At 33.4% G+C, this 18,430-nt stretch overlaps 1 protein-coding gene across 1 annotated transcript; it reads right to left on the bottom strand.

Annotated features, from left to right (window-relative positions):
* Positions 1 to 1,058: 1,058 nt before the first annotated feature.
* LOC127835509 (uncharacterized) lies at positions 1,059 to 9,590 on the bottom strand. Its single transcript, XM_052361950.1, has 4 exons — positions 9,005 to 9,590; positions 8,563 to 8,721; positions 7,125 to 7,586; positions 1,059 to 1,163 (listed from the first exon to the last, which is right to left on the bottom strand). The coding sequence occupies exons 1-4, from the start codon at positions 9,566 to 9,568 to the stop codon at positions 1,059 to 1,061; spliced, it is 1,290 nt and encodes a 429-aa protein (XP_052217910.1). The 5' UTR covers positions 9,569 to 9,590.
* Between the last annotated feature and the right edge of the window lie 8,840 nt (positions 9,591 to 18,430).

Below are 18,430 nucleotides of genomic sequence, written 5' to 3'. Positions count from 1 at the left end.
CAGACAACGTGCGCTTTATTTCATACAAGAAGAACATTTAATATTTAACCGCCTAATATAGCATTTATAATTAACGTATTCAGCATACAAATACCTTATATTTAATTCCCCATCTGAATCACGGTCTTGACAGACATTTTGGAAAACACGCGCATGCGCACAATTAATGGAGCAAAATGTGTGAGACATGAAAATGGCAACATCGCGCAAGAGTGTACGACAGCACACAATTGCGAATAAAAACCGCCAAGTCAATTCCATGGTCAAAATACATTTATTTTTAAGTAAATGTCAAATTTAGCAGAAAAAAGCAAAATGTTAAACTACCTCAGTATTAGATTCATGCTCATATAAAAACATGTACTAAATGATTTGGAAAATAAATTTAAATTATGAAATATATATTGATTTTTTAAAGAGGTTCACAATTATGTTTAAAATAATTTTAAGCTATCTTGTATGTTTTACCGTTGACGTTTAAAATGTTTCTGTTTTAAAATTACAAAATGTTGTCCTTTAAACAATGTCAATATAACCTGTACCAGTAAAAATTGGTTATCATTTTCTAAAAAGATCCAACTGCATATTAACAGCGTCAAGTAGTTTCGCTTCGGTTTGTATCAGGGCTTCGTTAACGTCTTTAAGATTGAATATTGTTGGGTTTTGCTTCTTGACGTGTTGCTCAAGATTATCATGTTTTTTGACGATGCCGTTAGCCTGCCTGATGTAAAGCTTTTCTGTTAGGCAGCTGAATTCTTCAGTCAATTTTTCGTTTTGGTTTTTTAGATGTTTATTTTTTTTTCAAGGTTTTTTACCGCCTTGTCAAATGAATCAAACGTTTTATTAAGTTGCTTTTATATTTCATTTAACAATATGTATCTTCGCGTGTAAACACTTCATTACGCGTGGGGTTAAACAAGGATGCACCGTGTTGAGTAGTTTATTGTCGGATCCACGAGTGCAGTGATGTATTCAGCGTTGTGTTGGTAAATATCTGGCCAGATATTTGATGGTCAGTGATGTTTGAGCCGACATCATGGTCGACACTAGTTGCTGGTCTACGAGTAGTGCACTTCATTCTGTACGACGAGCAGGAAAAACACACAGAAGCGAATGGTAAGAGACACGAGGATCACGTCCGTCTCTTCTACTGTTTGTTGCCTCTGTAATTTCGGAATTCTTGTCGGGTTACATGATCCGATTCTGCCCATTAAATGATACTGTCGCCAACCGCAATTACAATTACTGGTGCGCGAAATTTTTAGTGCACTTGTTGCAGTGTGTTATTCACGTAAATGTCACATATACACAACGGACAATAGGGAAAACAGAAAAAAGAGTAAAAATTAAAACATGAATAAATCTGGAATCACAGCACTCACACGATCAATCCAAAAACAAAAAAGCCGTGCACGTAGAACCATTAAGGCGGTTAATGGCGCGTTATACGTGAGCAGGAAAATAGATTAGCGCCGATATATAATAACAAGTTATTATATATATGCGGCACGGTTTCTAAACATGTTCATATATAATACGAATCAATAATCTTTACGTTTCTAAATGTATTTAATCATCGAAAAACTATTCAGCGTATAACCTTTAAAATATCTTTCGATTTAAAATTGAAAAAGCCACGTACCTAAGAAGACGAGAAACGAGAACATTAAAATTCATATAAAAGGCTCGTCTTCCATCAAATAAAACTTGATTATCAGCACAATACGCCGCTCAAACGTGCTTGTACATTTGTGATAACGTTTTCACAATCTTTGGGCTAAACTTCCTTGTTCAGTTATGATAAAATCTTAAGAAAGTCCATATTTCTGCGTAAAGTTTGTATTTTATGCTGTTATTTAAAAAAATCGTTTTTTTAGATCCAGCATATTTTTTGTTCAACAATTATTTCCGGTTGTGAACGACAACAACAACAAAATATCTTTCATTATGATAATAAAACGCAATAGTCGTGAATTTATATCAAATGTTTAAATAAAAAAGCCAATGTAATTTAATTATTCGGTCAGTATTGACAAAAATTAAGTTTTAGGACATTTCTTTTAAGGACCTTTACACAGATTTTGGCATGTATTTCAATTTGTCATTTAATGTTTTATATTGATAAATGTTAACATTGGATCTAAAAGCTCCAACTAAAAACAAGATTAAAATTAGAGAAAGAAAAAAAGTAACCCTCAACTGGGCTCGAACCACTGATCCCTAGAGTACATTCGGCCATCCCTTCGCATACAATCAGATATGTATTTTATACTTTATATAAGCAATCCTCGTAGTATCACGAAATATAACGACAACAACAGAACTCTCCAAATTATTCAATCGTTTCGCGTTGCAACGTTTTATGATTTTCAGGTTTTTAAAAAGTCAAAAGATGCATATTATGGATATTTTAGAGTGTGGTAAATGTTCATTATTACTGTTTCCTCAAAAATATCATAACTACAACGATAATTTGCGCATCTGAAACTTTTTTTCATAAATTGTGTCAATTAACCGAAACGTGAAAAGGCCCCTTTATATGGCAAAGGTTGATTTACTGTTTGTTAAACTTGAACAAAATGTCACTGAATAGTGTAGGTAGCGTAGGCCTTAAATCGCATAGCCTGTGCCCATAACGATGAAAATAGGAGTAATGGAATACCCAATTTGCGTATTAATAAATAATTGGTTAAACAACGCATTATTTTACTTGAAGTAAAAAATGAATAAGTGAATAAACTTCAGAAGGCAATATAATATATGTTAGTTTACTGTTCAACAGATGCACACACACTCACACACATAGCATACATGAACAAAATACAGAATTGATCTCGTTGCAAAGTGGGATATGGTGTCTTTGTTACAAAATAAAATTATAATCTTAATTAAGCACTGAAAAAAAAGGTACGACTTCTAGCTACCAAAAGAGTCACCGGAAAACCCCCACAAAGATTGTATTAAGAGTGAGTAGGATTTCAGATAAGAAAATGTATTCAAGTCAGGTATTTTTAACAGAGAAGGCTCAAATTTGCATAAAAAAACAACAACGTTAAACAAAAGTAAAACTGCAACACCAGTAACAAGAATTCAACTTTTGTGAATACGTGATAAAAGTAATGAGTACATAATGTAAACAGTTTTATTGTAGGAAAATAACAATGTACGTTGACATGCAATCCATGCATGACTCTGTAATGGCATAATTTGTTCAGATGCTAGCTTTTAGTGTTATGGCATTGCATCAGTTTTGAAAAAGAGATATACTAAATTGTATGAACGTTAATGCATTTAATCTAGTCAAAGATTATTTCAAATAATAATTTTACCTATTCCTATGAATGTTATTCTTAGCGGTACATAAAATAAACACTGCACGCCTGATGAACTGACTTGTACATTTGTAAGAGAAAACCTAATTCATTTATGATATAATACAATACGTGGTTAAGCAACCGAGAACGATGACCAAACGATGCAAATTGAAACATGAATTTGTGTTTATTCGATAGCGATACAACGTTATCCATAAACAAGTATTGTAGGTCAATACAAAATCCACATCGACGCGCAATATTCAACGCCTTAAAAACGACTTTTGTCAACATAAACGTTACATGCTAAGGTGCTTTGTTAAAATATTCATTCAAATGTTTTGAAAATATTCTGTGTGTGTTAATAAGGAGCTGTAGTCAAGACAATACGATAGTTTTTATACTTTTTTATAGAAATATATTATAACGACAATAGCAATGTAAACCTCCCTGCGTTTGAAACAAATATGTTGTTTTCATTTTGTGTGATTACATTGTTTTTTTTTCATTCTCTTTTCACATGATTTGTTTAGAACATCACATGTGTCTTCTAATTACGTACATGCAGTTTGAAAACAAAAGTTGCAACTAGTATACATTTTGTTATTTAAAAAAAATACAACCATGACATATGTTGTTATTTTATTTAAATCAATCATAGAAATTCCGCTTATATATTGAAACAATAGATCGCTCAATATGTGCAGCTTACATTTGTTATTTATACTGTATATTTTTAATTCAAAAATATTAAAACGTACACTGGATGTCGGTGTTCAGTGGTGAGCTGTATATCTGTCCCGGATTGTACATTTTATTTATTAGACATTTGCCTTTAATTAATAAGAATATAGAAACAAATCATAAAAATCATTTTTACAAAACGATCTACGTACGTTATTAAACTAAAATACAATCTGCAGTTGGATTAAATAACGTAGAAACACGCTTGACTGAAAAAGCATTTGGTAATTATACTGAATGACATACAAACACAAATAAATGACCAACAACACAAAAATACCATAAATTTTTGTAATTGAATAGAGTTTGACCAACCTAACGATTTCGGCGGCTTTTCACGTTTTGGTAAATTAACAAAAAAAAGATGTTTCTTAATCGCAAATGTTGGTTGTAGTTCTTATATTTATGAGGAAATAGTAATACTGAGCAATTACCATGCTCTTAAATATCCATTATATGCATCTCTTGACGATTAAAAAACCTGAAATTATAAAGCGTTGCAACGCGAAACGATTGAATAATTTGGAGAGTTTTGTTGTTGTCGTTATATTTTGTGATACTTCGAGGATGGCTTATATAAAGTTTAAAATACAACAATCGTTGTGAGAGGATGGATGGCCGGGGGTCTAAGCGGTAGACTTCTACTCCAATTACTCCAGGGGTCAGTGGTTCGAGCCCAGTTGAGGGTTGCTTTTTTTCTTTCTTTAATTGTATTCATGATGTTTACTGGAGCTTTTTAGATCCGATGTTTACATTTATCAATATTAAGCATTTAATGACAAACCTCAAAACATGCAAAAATCTGTGATCAGGCCCATTTAAAATCACATTGACTTGTTTTGAAGGTAATCTACGGTCTACCTGCATTATATATTGTTTGCTATGAAAATGCAACCCAATGAATGCATTAGTTTTAGAGCAGCAGTCTTGAACTGTCTGTCAAGAAACCAGTACACAAATGGATTTTTCACGTGATATATGAAAACGAACCGTAACCCAAAGAGAAATATCCCATTTTGGTAATCGGAAAGCTGATGAAGGAAGAAGTATAAATTTGATCCTGGTCTTTGCATTAATTTTCTTCGTGGGATATTCGCACAGTGCGTTGTTTTGTACATACGCATTTATAAGTAACTTTCCATGTCCAACGAATTGTTGTTTTGTGTTCTAATCATTAAAGTGTACCATATAGAGGTTGCGCGTATTATTTTTTACAAATTATGTTTTAATGACTTATTTGGTAACATTCACAAGACCAATGGCTGTCATTGTCAGTTATTATTTTAGTTTCATTTCAACTGACTTCTGCGGTTATATCCTCAGAACTGTCAGAGATTAAAGAACTGGTCTCAGATATGGAATTGTACAATACGCCATCAATAACAATGCCACCATCATTTGAAGTTCCGTTTTTAACTTTTTACATACAGCATTACAGCCAAACGGTTAAGACCACTTTGGAGTCGTGATCATAATATATATATCACATTTGTTGCAAGTAACACACGCACGGTAGAATAGCCAACTCCGAATAGTTAAAAATTGAATGCATGTTCTCACTTGATATTATACCGTCTTTCTCACATACCTTTACCGTAATATTACAGTCAGGATATTATTTAGTATGAATCACACAAAACAAGGCTAAAGGAGACGACAAACAAGCTGCGGTAAAACAAATCTGTATCCATACGCGTTTGGCGACATGAGGACGTATCTGCCACGTATGACATCATACCATCCAGCGTTCAGATGAAACATATGTTAAACCGAACCGTTCGTTAATAGACGAGGATATTGTGGATTTTCAATGCGATCTAAGTATTAAATTATATCAAAACCGAGCGCTCAGGTATGTTAAGTAACACTAGGTGTTCTAAAAAGGACCTTCAAGCAACTTTAAACGCATACCGCGTTATTGCCGCTTCACAGTTTTGAGCGAATAAACATTAAAAAAGAACATAATATGAGTGTTCAATTTGACGCTAATAGACTGACCAGTTAACTTCATCAACACATGGGTGTTTTCAATATAAATGCAATTGTTAATATTTGTACGACGTCACTCAGTATACGCCTTTAATTTATATTTAATCATATAATTATATTAAGTGTTCAGGCAGTTATCTTAACGTGAACGGTTACGTGTAAACACCAACATTCAAAGGCAATTGAAATTTCACCTTGCAGTGTGTACATTCCAATTATCAAAGACATCTTTAAAATAAAACACAGCTTTTACTGTGACTCATGGTGATACGGGACTTTGTTTTGTCAAGTCCCAATTTTTGTCCGTCCGTACGTCAATGAATTGCTCATATTTTTATACATTAAAACAACGAACCCTTGCAAATCTTTGATATTTGCACATGTATAGTTTATTGCCATTCACCTCTAACCCATATTTACTAATATCACTTTGACCTGGAACGAGAATAATTGAAAGGGCTTTATCTTTGACGGCTAAATTTCATTGGTTCGTCAACAGCACAACGGCATGTTACAACACCTGAACTATGTCTACTACACATCTGTTACAAATGACAATGAAGACTCCACCAATATGATCAGACTAAACTTTGAAATTATTTGCGATATGCTATTTCTTGGTTTACAAAAGTAAACAGCTGTGTCTAGCAGCGTGCGTTGTCTGAGGCATACGTGCTCATCAAACATGTTGTTTATGTACACATAATAGCGTGCAATGCCTCTGGATGTAATTCAAATTACACTTCGTGTTGTACCAATAGTACGATAAAATATACAATCTTTTCTTTCCAAAGCTTCGATCATAAACATATATTCAACTGATGTTTTACAGACGAGTTAATTTTTCATGTAATGCACTTTATTTTCCTTCATATGCACTTGTACCGTATCAGCTTCTATTGAATTATTTTCGGACGGCCTAATATGACTCTGGTTAAACAGTTGTTTCACTTTTTCCCGTATTGTCATTGTCGCTAATTGCAAGTCTTTAATTTGACGTAGATCATTTAATTCTGGAATTGTAGGCTCTGCTGTAATCCCTTCGTTCTGAACTGGTACACGAATACGGCGCCAAACATATAGTGATGCTAGCGTGATAGGCACAACAGGCGCAGCAACAGCGCCTAATAATGCTAAACCAAAGGCAAGTGTGGATCCAGCAGTCGAGGCAAACGTAGCTGCTGCTATACCGGCTCCCATTGACGCAGGTCCAGCTCCGCCGACACTAAATGATGCCGCTGTTATGCCTGCAACCCCTGCTATACCAGCGACACTAGCCGCAACAGCGCCAATCGTTTTGTTCGACGACGCCGTTTCATTCTTTTCACCAGAAAGAGCATGCTCTATGCGGGTTCGAACATCACCAGTGAGATGGTGCAGCGAGTCAGCCACATTGAGCATATGTTGTAATTTTAAAGAGTCGCGGTCCTCAAGCTTTATATCGCTGCAACTCTTGACCATAGTGGTTAGGTTTAATAGCGCATCTTCTAACGTTCGGTTCATGTCAGTTGCAGAAACCCCTAATGCATCTGTTTTCAACTGAAATATAAACATATTAATAAATTGTTGAATAAATCGTATTTCCCCGTTGAAATAAGATGAAGCTTTATAACATTTACTAAAACTAAATACATAATCCCAAACAAAAAACAATGTGTAAAATCATTAAAGAAAAAGTGTTGTTTTTATGCATATGTATGGTAAATTATCAGATGAATTTTATTAAAGCCGCCTCGTGATAAAACATAGCTTCAGTGCTCCCTTGTGGTCTAGACTAAAATATATGTTTTAGTTGCGCAAAAGCAGTTGTCCAAATGACACTTGTGTTTTGCAAAGACAAAACACAACTAAGTGGTTTGCAAAGACAAAATACAACTAAGTGGTTTGCAAAGACAAATTACAACTGACAATATATATATATAATTGACCATTTGTCAAACGAAGTTGTCTATCCAGGTTTCTGGTAAATAACTTTCGTGTGTTTTGACAACTTGAGTATTTTGGAGACGTGAAGACTGTGTGGAGTGGTAAGCTTGAATAAAATTAACGCCTGTCAGATCAAGGTACTTAATAATACAATATTTAAATGGTTTCCCGCGAATAACTTTTTTTCTCGGTTTAATGCTGACTTGAATGTAGTGTTTTTAACTCACACGCAGTCCGATAGCGACGATACAAACAATGCATCGTTATTCTATTGTACTTTATGGAAAAATTCAAAAGAATAACGTTGTATTTCTTGTATCGTCGCTGATTAAACTGATTAAACATTAGATTGAAGATTGAGTTATGCTTTGTCCATTTGAGCTTCTAGTTTCTGCGTGGATAATATACACCCTGCTCATACAGATCTGCGTGTTTTCAACGATTAACACCTTAATTTTCAAATTTCGTAACACAACCGTATTACTCGCTGCTAAATCATTATTTCAAAAATGTGTGTACACAATTGGAATCTTTAAATTATTTGTAAATGCCAAATGTCTACACGATTCAGTGATGTTTGCGTCTTTACCTTACGTAGTTTCTGGATTGTCTCAGTAAATTTAGAATGATTGTTCACGTATACTGAATCATTTAGAATGCCCACAAGGGTGTCTATAAAATGGCCCATATCGTCATCAGCCATCGTCATAGTAGGGGAATGTCTTAGCGTTTTGCACTTGTCTCTAACCTAAAAAGACCAATTGATTATTTTTCTATAAATTCAGTTTGAGCAAATATTATGTTGTAAACAAAAGTATATCAGTATGAACCATTGTTGTTTATCAAATGATAAACATCATTCTTAATGTTAAATAGATCAGACAGAGACACGTATTAAACAACAGTTAATATGTCACGCAAGCACTTGAAGAGAACAATAAACATCGCCATCCATTATAATTAAAAATTAATTATTATTAAAAAGTTAAAATATTATCAATTCTTATTAAAATATCTTATTATCTTATTACCTTTGTGCAGATATTGGCAGATTTGCTTAGGTCGTCTTTAAAGTACTTCTGAAATTTGATACAGTTTATGATGATATTCACAATGCCGTTAAAATCGGTGTCATGAGCCGTGTTAACATTCTCGTACCCATCTGGGGGCATGTAACATTTAGCAATCGACCACGCGATTGTGCACCATTGGGTTGCGTCCGTATTTTTCCAGGAAGGTCCTTTAAAACGATGATTGTCAATAATCGCTTTGCACAAACTATCACACATGCCGTTCGTTGGACATCTTCTGTTACTGAGAGCGACACTGTTGTGAAATTTACAGCCTCTGTGTTTTGTTGTGCACACTGTCTTTGTAGGGCATTTGATAACATTAGGAGTCATGCATTTGTTACATACTGTGCCATGTGGCTGAAGCGTAGTGACTTGAGCATGGTGTAATATCTGAATACGAAACGATTCAATCTCTGCCTCAACGACATCAGTTAGAACATCCTTAGCAAGGCTTTGTGCAAAATGGCATTTCATCCAGTTTCGATATTCAGTGCTAGTAAAAACGTCTTGAAAATTGGCCATATCCAAATTGTCAAGCCTTCAAGTTTGGTTTGCTTGCGTCTGCAATTACAAAAAAAAATACAATTGTTATAAAAAGTATGGATTTTAAACAAATAAATACGAATCATCGTTTCAACACGTTTCAATACATATATAAATAATGTAATTATTAATAAAATATTGTAATATTGGAATTCTTTTTAGCGTAGATGCGTTGGATGTACGAAATATGTGTTTCGTTTCGTTGTAAAGACGTTATTATTATTGAATTACGAAATTACATTTGAAATTAATTGTTGTGTCTCCAAATCGAATTCAATCGACTATGAGTGTTAACGAATAAACACACACACGAATGCACGCACCCACACATAAACGTACGCACACATACATAGAGCGAATAAACTAGGATATTGTTTGGAATATGGCTATTGACCATAAGTATGATCAGTTAGATGCAAAAAATACTCTTAACAAAAACGAAACAGTTTAAGAGAGATATTAAATGGAGACTTTAACACGGTATATTTTTAGCAACGAGCTGCCTAATAGATTGGCCTCTTTGTATCAGCACTGAGTGAAATTTATATGAAGAGACCTCATGGGGACTAGTATTGCATTTTAACATAGTTAAAAAGGCGATGTATCTCTGAACGCAATTTTGATAACGCAACTGAAGTGTGGTAATAAATTAGTGTAGTCGTTATTTTAAAATCCATCTCAAGACGTGTTTGGTTTATAATTGTTTTACCTGATTCATCAATAAAACAATACTAGTTGATAAATATAATTCATAAAAAGAATAATATGCATCGTTTTGATGCGTGTCTATATTTAGGAATAAACCCTTTCAACAACTGTACAACCTTTTTACGTTTACTCTACGCATCCTTCATGGATGGAATGCGCATGCCGGAGCTGTCTTTAAGTGAGGTTAGTTGGAAATGCCTTACGAAATGACGTCGTGTTCGTGGTTTTCGGCAAGAAGTCGCGTGTATTTTCAACCCGTTTAGCCACTTTACATTTCTGTTTAATGAATACACCCTTTAGGCTAAACGGTGTATGTGCTTTTCGTTTTTTTATCTTTAGCGTATCGATATATTTGTCAGTTTTGTGTATGTAGAAATATATACATATCACCGGCTTAAACGTTTTGAAAACAACAACAACAACAACAACAACAACAACAACAGAAACGGTAAAACTGCTTCACAATTAAGTGACACAGCCCTGCAATGTTAAGCTTATCACACATTTCTGACCCAGACCGTTCAATATAAACTCTGACGCACGATAAGACAGATAGTAAGACTTTCTATTTGTCCTTACTTTGAACATGTTTGACATTGAGTGGCTTTAGATCTGTACCAGCAAAACTTTATAAATATAATATCTTTCGTTAAATGTATTCACGTAAATCCAACTAACATACCTTGTTAGCGTGTTAGCGCATGTGACTCATTTAGATAAGCGATAAAATCCGAGCCTAAAATAGCGGGGTCAAAATATCGTGACATATCACTACTGATTTTGCTGTACCTTAAACGGTATGCGTGAATGTGTTTACATCGCAAATTATTACTACATATAGTAATATTTTAATAAATTAAGATTTACCTGATAAGTTGTTTGTAGGTTTATTTTTCCTTATAAGGAGTTTTAATTGTATAAAAACAAAAATCCCTGACATAATGTAATAATGTATAATGTAAACATAGCGTGCTATATGTATTAAGTCACATAACCTTGGCATTAGCTGCTATCCCCTCTCCTTGCTGCTAACTCCTCAACGAACCCTCACAATTTTCCGTTTGTTGTACTTAATAACAAAACATAAAGAAGTTACTTATATATATGACAAGGTATACGACCCAGACTTGCGATGCTGATCTCGGCACACCAGACAATTTCCGAAGCTCACTGCTCCTTTAATGTCAACCGATTTGCAAACCCTTGTAATAAACAACGCGGAAGACTGTGTTCTAAAGGAATACATAGATGCCTGTTCGCTTTTAAAAGCGATCATCAAACAGCAAACTTGCAAAAGCATGTACTACAATCGATCAGGCTACCACAAAATTACATTGCAAATATGCATAAATCGTTTTGACAGTCGGTCACATTGTAATTGCACATCTCACACAATCAAAATTAAACATAAGTTTTCACTTACTAGCATAAACATCCATGGAAATCCATTATATTTCGAGAACCAGCTTTCCAACTATTCAACATAGTGTTTTTACTTTCGGTTCACAATATTAAACGCGGAAATTATGTTTAAACGAAGCTGTGTTCCCATTGGCTAATAACGGAGGTGGGTCTTTCCGGTGTATCCACTTAGAGTTTCTATTCCTTGCTCTCACATACAATCTCTCATTCTCCTAGCAGAGTTGTCGTTCATGCCTCAACATACATCTCTGCAACGGGCTCAACGCCAGAAATCTTGGCAAAACACATCAAAGTAATTGTACGCTCTTTCATGGAATATCTATGACACCAGGCATAATTACCTTTAAAAACTGCATATATTGTTAATTTATCGAGATATTGAATAACAGTTATGAGAACTATTTTCATGCCTATTTACGCAGATAGCATCACTCCGCTAAAATGTAAACAAAGGCCGAACTGATGATGAAAAGCTTGTCTACAAACACAATTACAGTTTCATATCGTGTGTGTTTATGTTAAATGTGCAATCCAATGAAATAGCTGTCTATTGGAATATATCGTAAGTCTGCATCTTGGAAAAGCATAATCTTTTACAAAAAAGTAATTAGATAATAATTATGTTTGATATGCTTACTGTATCATTGTATGTAGATAATTATCACATTTACAAATTTGCATGTGTATTGCTGAAATATTGCTGGTCAACTTTATTTAATGTGGTTTAATACTTACCAAGCACTATTAATTATTTTAGAAATGCTACTTCTGTGCTTGTTCAATATATTGCTTTTAATGTTTTACTGTTAAAATTATACACAATTAATAGTGTGCATTGTAAATATATTAAAGTATTTTATGTTTAGCTGACACAAGATGAGAAAATTGTGCAGCCAGTCCGGGATTTAAACCTGGGACCTCTTGCTTTTCTGATTGAGCTAATCAGGAAGCCACAAAACATCTCCCCTTGAGTGACAATCACTGACAAATCTTCTCCAAGGGCAAACCCTACCGAAAATCCATGTTCACCAACTGTAAGTCGCACACAGAATGAGTAACAGGTAAGCTTGGCGCATTCATAGAAGAACACTAGTTACAACTTTCGCCGGACAAATGAAATAAACGTGCACTCATTCGAGGAATACAGATTAGGCAGAGTAGGGAACTGTCCATGGGCTCACGAGTTTTAGGGCCCCATAAGACCATATCGAAAGAATCTTTACATGAAATCAGATGTTCAAATAGTACAGGGAACACATTTTATTGGCGCTATGCCCGTTCTATGGAATCACGCGTGCTTGTAGGACGCCATATACTGGGAATTAATTTTAGCTCACCTCACAGGTTGTTAGCGTGTGGCTATGATGTTTTTTCATTACGTGTCATTCATCGAGCCATGTTGATGGCATGAGTATAAAGTGTTGTCGGATTTTTATTACATTGCTCAAGCAAATGAATTGAAACGTAATATATGTACTCACCATAGCGTGAAGCTGTTTTACACACATATAGCATACACCTTGATCTACATATTGGAGAATTATCTGCTATTGAACTAGCTATTTTAATGGCAGAATGAATACACATTTATAAATTTGCAGAACAATTTGCTATTGATACATTTCTGAAGCTATTGAAAGACACTGAAATATGACATTGTCGTGAATTGCAAATGTGTAAGACTTCCTGCTCATGCCCAGTAATGAGAGTTGCTGAGTTATATGCCGTTAATCTTAGTGATATTTTGTATAGCATAAGCATATATGTTTAATTGTGTGCAACCAGCATCGTCTACATTTCTCGGGTAAAATAGTTCAGCTACGTGTAGGATATGGAAACAGGAAACTCTTACAAAGCATTTTTTTCTCATAATTAAATGCTGAATACGGTATTAATTTGTGGCGCAAAACGATTGATATGTAATACAACAACAACAACATTTATTCAGCAATAAAGCTTACAATAAAGCTTCTAGCCTACATTAGTGAATACAAATATACTTCTGGTTCAGATGATTGCATTTAGTATCTGATAAAGGAGGAAGAACACTTTTAATCGATTGCTTTGGTGTTTCATTCATTAAAGTATAAAGGTGAAAAGATCGTTAAGGGAGGAAAATCAGTAAGTCCCGATGTGTTCATATATCGCGATTGCTTCCCCTAGACTGTTAGTTCGTATTTAATAAATGACATTTGTATAAATCAGCGCAGGAAGCGTTAAAAATGTTTATAAAATTTTCTTTTCTTTCATTTTAATATAGTATGAAATCTGAAAAATGTCAGTGTTTATGTATTAATTGATTGGATATAAAACCTGTAATGTGGATATGATTCTGACATATTGAAAAAAGCTTAGAGATTTAATCAACAATTTTAACAAAGTAAGAGATAGTGTGATAAAGTTCTCATTGAATAATACATGCGTGAAACAAATAATGTACATGTTCTTTTTCATATATATATATATATATATATATATATATATATATATATATTATATCAGATACCTGTATGACAGACAACACGTAAATATGAATCATAACATGTATACTTTAGACAGACATAAGTATGCATATACAAAGGATTTTATTTAATAATAAACAAGATATATATTATAATAGTAGGTATATGAACAAAACCGGTAGTGTGTGATGAGTGAAGTCATTGACCGATTAATCACTTACAAGTTCTTCTCTTAACTTGTTTGCGTGATATATGTATTTTGCTATGTTTATCAGTTCACTTTTATTGTTTGTGGACAACAGGATTTTAAATTTTGTTATCGTTGGCCATCTGCAATAGTATGGTTTTAAGTATTTTCGTCTTATGTGAGAGTATAAGGGACACGTTAGGATAAAATGATATTCGTTTTTAACTTAATGTGAATTACAGATTTTGCATTTTTTGTCTTCTCTATTTATATTATAATAACGCCATTGTTCAATTTCCAGTTTGTGTGAAGAGAGTCTGAATCTACTTAATGTTATTCTATATTTATTTTGCTTTATGATTTTTAGGTACGGTTCGAATTCGAAATTACTTTTGAATGTACAATACGCGCTTAGCTTTCCAGATTGATTACTATTACTTTTCCAGTTCTGTCTGAATTGATCTAGTATCCTGAGTTTGATGGTATCTAGTGATGGTTTAACAATGCTTTGGTTTATCCATAACTCCGCAAGGCCCATATGTTCCAACATTTCTTTTATTTGTGATGCCCAGTTATTTTTATTGTAATTGACTCCATTTTTTGCGTCCATTTTTAGCATGAGATAAACCTTTTTTATTATGTTATTTTCCTGTAAGTTTAGAATTTTTATCCAGTATCGAAACATAATAATTTTTCAGTGTTCATTCATAGGGATTCTTCCAAGTTCGCCATACAGACCCATTAGATTAGTTGATGTTTTTACGCATAGTAATTTTCTTAAAAATTTCGAATGGATTTGTTCAATGTCCTTAGCTTTATGTTGACCCCATACTTCAGCTGAGATATTTCAAATTGGACTTATTAAGACGTCAAATAATTTTCTTTTTTCTTGTGTTTGAAATTCATACTGATTGAAAACGGAAAATAGTTTATGCATTGCCCTTGACGCCTGCTCTGATATGCACTTTTGAGTTTTTTTCTAGTTTCCGTTTTTGGAAAAATAAACTCCTACATATTTAAAAGATGAGACTACTTCAAGTTTTTCGCCATATAGGAATATGTCAATATTTGCGTGTCTTGTACTTTTTTCAAATATCATTGTTTTTGTTTTTGTTGTATTTATCTTTAGTTTCCATGTGTTACAGTATACCTCGATATCGTTTAGCATGGATTGTAAAGGGTGGGTGATGTTGCGAATAGAACCTGATCATCCGCGTAAAGTATTAAAAATAATTTAAGTTCATTGATTGAAAATATATCGTTAATATTCGAGTTAATATTATCTAAAATATCGTTTACGAATACCATAAACAATAAGGATGATCCACAATCGCCCTGTTTTACTCCTTGGTAAGAGTATATGATGTCCGATATCGTGTTAATATTTTTTATTGCTGATTTGACAATGGAATACATCGCTTTAATAGCGTTAATCATTTTGGTGCATATGTTATGTGAGACAAGTTTTTGCCATAAGAATGAAGTTTTATTTTATCATAGCATTTTTTATAATCTATGAATGCGCTGTACATTTTTTGTCCGCTGTGAATTAATTTTGATATGATTGCCTGTAATAAGAAAATGCAATCAGTAGTGCTTTTGCCTTTTTGATACCCAAACTGATTTTGTATTATTGTTTCATTCTGTTCTGTCCATATTGAGAATCGATTGATAAGAATTTGTGAATATATCTTAGCTAGTATATTATTTAGTGTTATTCCTCGGTAATTTTGTACTAGGTTAGAATCACCTCCTTAAAATATTGGTTAAATGTAGCCCAATCCCCAGCATTCAGGGTATTATGAGTTGTAAAATAGGTTTTTATATAGTGTGTGTAGGTAAGGTGATATGATATCAAACGCACTTTTTATGAATTCTGTTGAAATTTCATCATGGCCACATGCTTTATTATTCTTTTGTTTAAAAACTGCTTTCTGTATTTTGTTTACTGTTATTTCGCAATCTAAATGTTGATCGTTTATTGCATAGTTTTCAGTATTTTCATCTTCAGTGTGCTCATTTGAAGTTTAAGTTTCTCCTAGAAGGGAACTGAAGTGTTCAAATAGCTGATTCGTTTGTAAATTGTTTATTTGTTTGATTTTATTATTATAGTGTTTTTTGACAGATTTCAAAAATTGTCTACGTTGTGATTTTGCGATATTTTTAAATTTGGTACCTTGGATTATTTTGTATTTATTTTTGCAGACTTTCTTATTTTGTTATAAACGGTTCTCCGTTTTGAAACATATATTCTGTTTTCATTTGATTTATTGCGGTTGAAGGCGTTACGTGCATTTTTAAATTCGTGTTTTGCTTCGTGACAGTCTTTGTTAAACCACGGGGGTTTTGATTGCGGATAAGCGTTGTGACTGCGAAAGAAAGTTTTACTGAAAACCCCTGTTGCTTGTTCATGCATGAAGGTTGTGAGCAGTTTTACCTGATCTGTTGCATTTCTGCTATAAAAATCCGTTAGTTTATTTATATTATTGATTAATGATTCACGAAATATATGCGCTAATTCTTGGTTAAATATCAATTGAGTTTCTGTGTGATTTTCTGTATTGCAATTTTTATTATTGATTGTGTATTCATTTAATTTGAATGAAAAAATGTATGGCGGCGTGATCTGAAAAGTTAATCCAATTCAGTATACTGAAATCATGTACAAGTTGAACACAGTTTATAGTTACTAGCAAATAGTCTGTGACGCTGAGACCGCGTAGTGATGTAAAAGTATATTGACCGATTTTATCATTTTTTTTTAAATCGTCCGTTTGCTACAACGTGATTTGTTGATCTACATAGTGAAATTAATTTGTGCCCGTGGTTATCTATTACTTTATCGAGATTATTGCGTGAAGGCAAATTGTCAATATGTTCGTTATCATCATTTATACAGTCTCCCGTCACATTTAGGTACATATCATAGCTTATAACATCTGAGAGAGTTCCAGTTCTAGCACTAAAGTCGCCAACAATACAAGTAATGCCAAGAGGTTCATAGCGTTCTATTCCTTTCTCGATTTCTTTAAAAAAAGTCAAAATCTTTGCCTATATCAACCTTAGAGTTAGTTGGTGGTATGTAACACAAACAAATGAATAGATCTTGGTTATTAGATAATATTTCATTCTTTATTTTGATCCACAATATGCAATTGCTATTTCATATTATTTCATCTTATTTCATTTGCAGGTCATACGTGTCTTAGAATAAACTGTATGATTATGCACTTTATATTATACAAGGGCATACTGACATATACTTGTATGGTTTCCTTACCTGGGTAACTGGTATCCGTCTAACAAATATTTTATTTTTATTTTTTGAAGGTGACACATTAGCCATATAACTGCCATTAAGCATACCGGATACTTCGTTTCCTTATGGTCTATATTCATAAGAATATATAAGCATGCTATCGTTTGACGTAAAATATAGAAAGTATTTTTTATATGTTATTATAAGGCCATTGTATTTTTCAGTTGCAAATGCCCTCGATGTTCCATATCGTTTTATATTCCTGGGAGTTGGCTTTATTAACCTGTAACTATGCCTTCTTCTTGAGGTAGGATTCTTCTAACAAGAATATTGTATATATTAAAATTTCGGTTTAAATTTTAAATATTATGGTTTAAAAAAGTTCTCGAACATTTTGAGTTAAACCGTTTTGTGTTATACTCTTTTTGTGTTTAATCAACTCGAGTTACAGATTTGAGCGTTTTCACCCAATTGCGTCATTTTGTTAAAGGTTGAACAAGTAATTGTATGTTTAAGCCGCTAGTTTGTATTTCTGTATTTGTTGCAGACGTTTGTCCTGGACAGCCATTTTATGACTCTTACGGTACAAAATAAGCTGGAAAGAATTCTACCCGGGGCACGCCCAAGGTGGGTAAATACTTCATTTTAATTCACCATATCGCAACCGGTTGCTATGGTTACAGTTATAAAAATAAATTCAATAAAAAAAGCTAGAACGCTGAAACTTGGTTTGTGGATAGCGGCAATGTCTGGAATATCCCTGTTATGTTAGCTATTTCTTCCGCTCAAACAGCAAGATTGCG

The sequence above is a fragment of the Dreissena polymorpha genome, chromosome 6 (genome assembly GCF_020536995.1).
Source record: "Dreissena polymorpha isolate Duluth1 chromosome 6, UMN_Dpol_1.0, whole genome shotgun sequence".
Taxonomy (NCBI): Eukaryota; Metazoa; Mollusca; class Bivalvia; order Myida; family Dreissenidae; genus Dreissena; species Dreissena polymorpha.
This window is presented reverse-complemented; position numbering and strand designations above follow the sequence as displayed.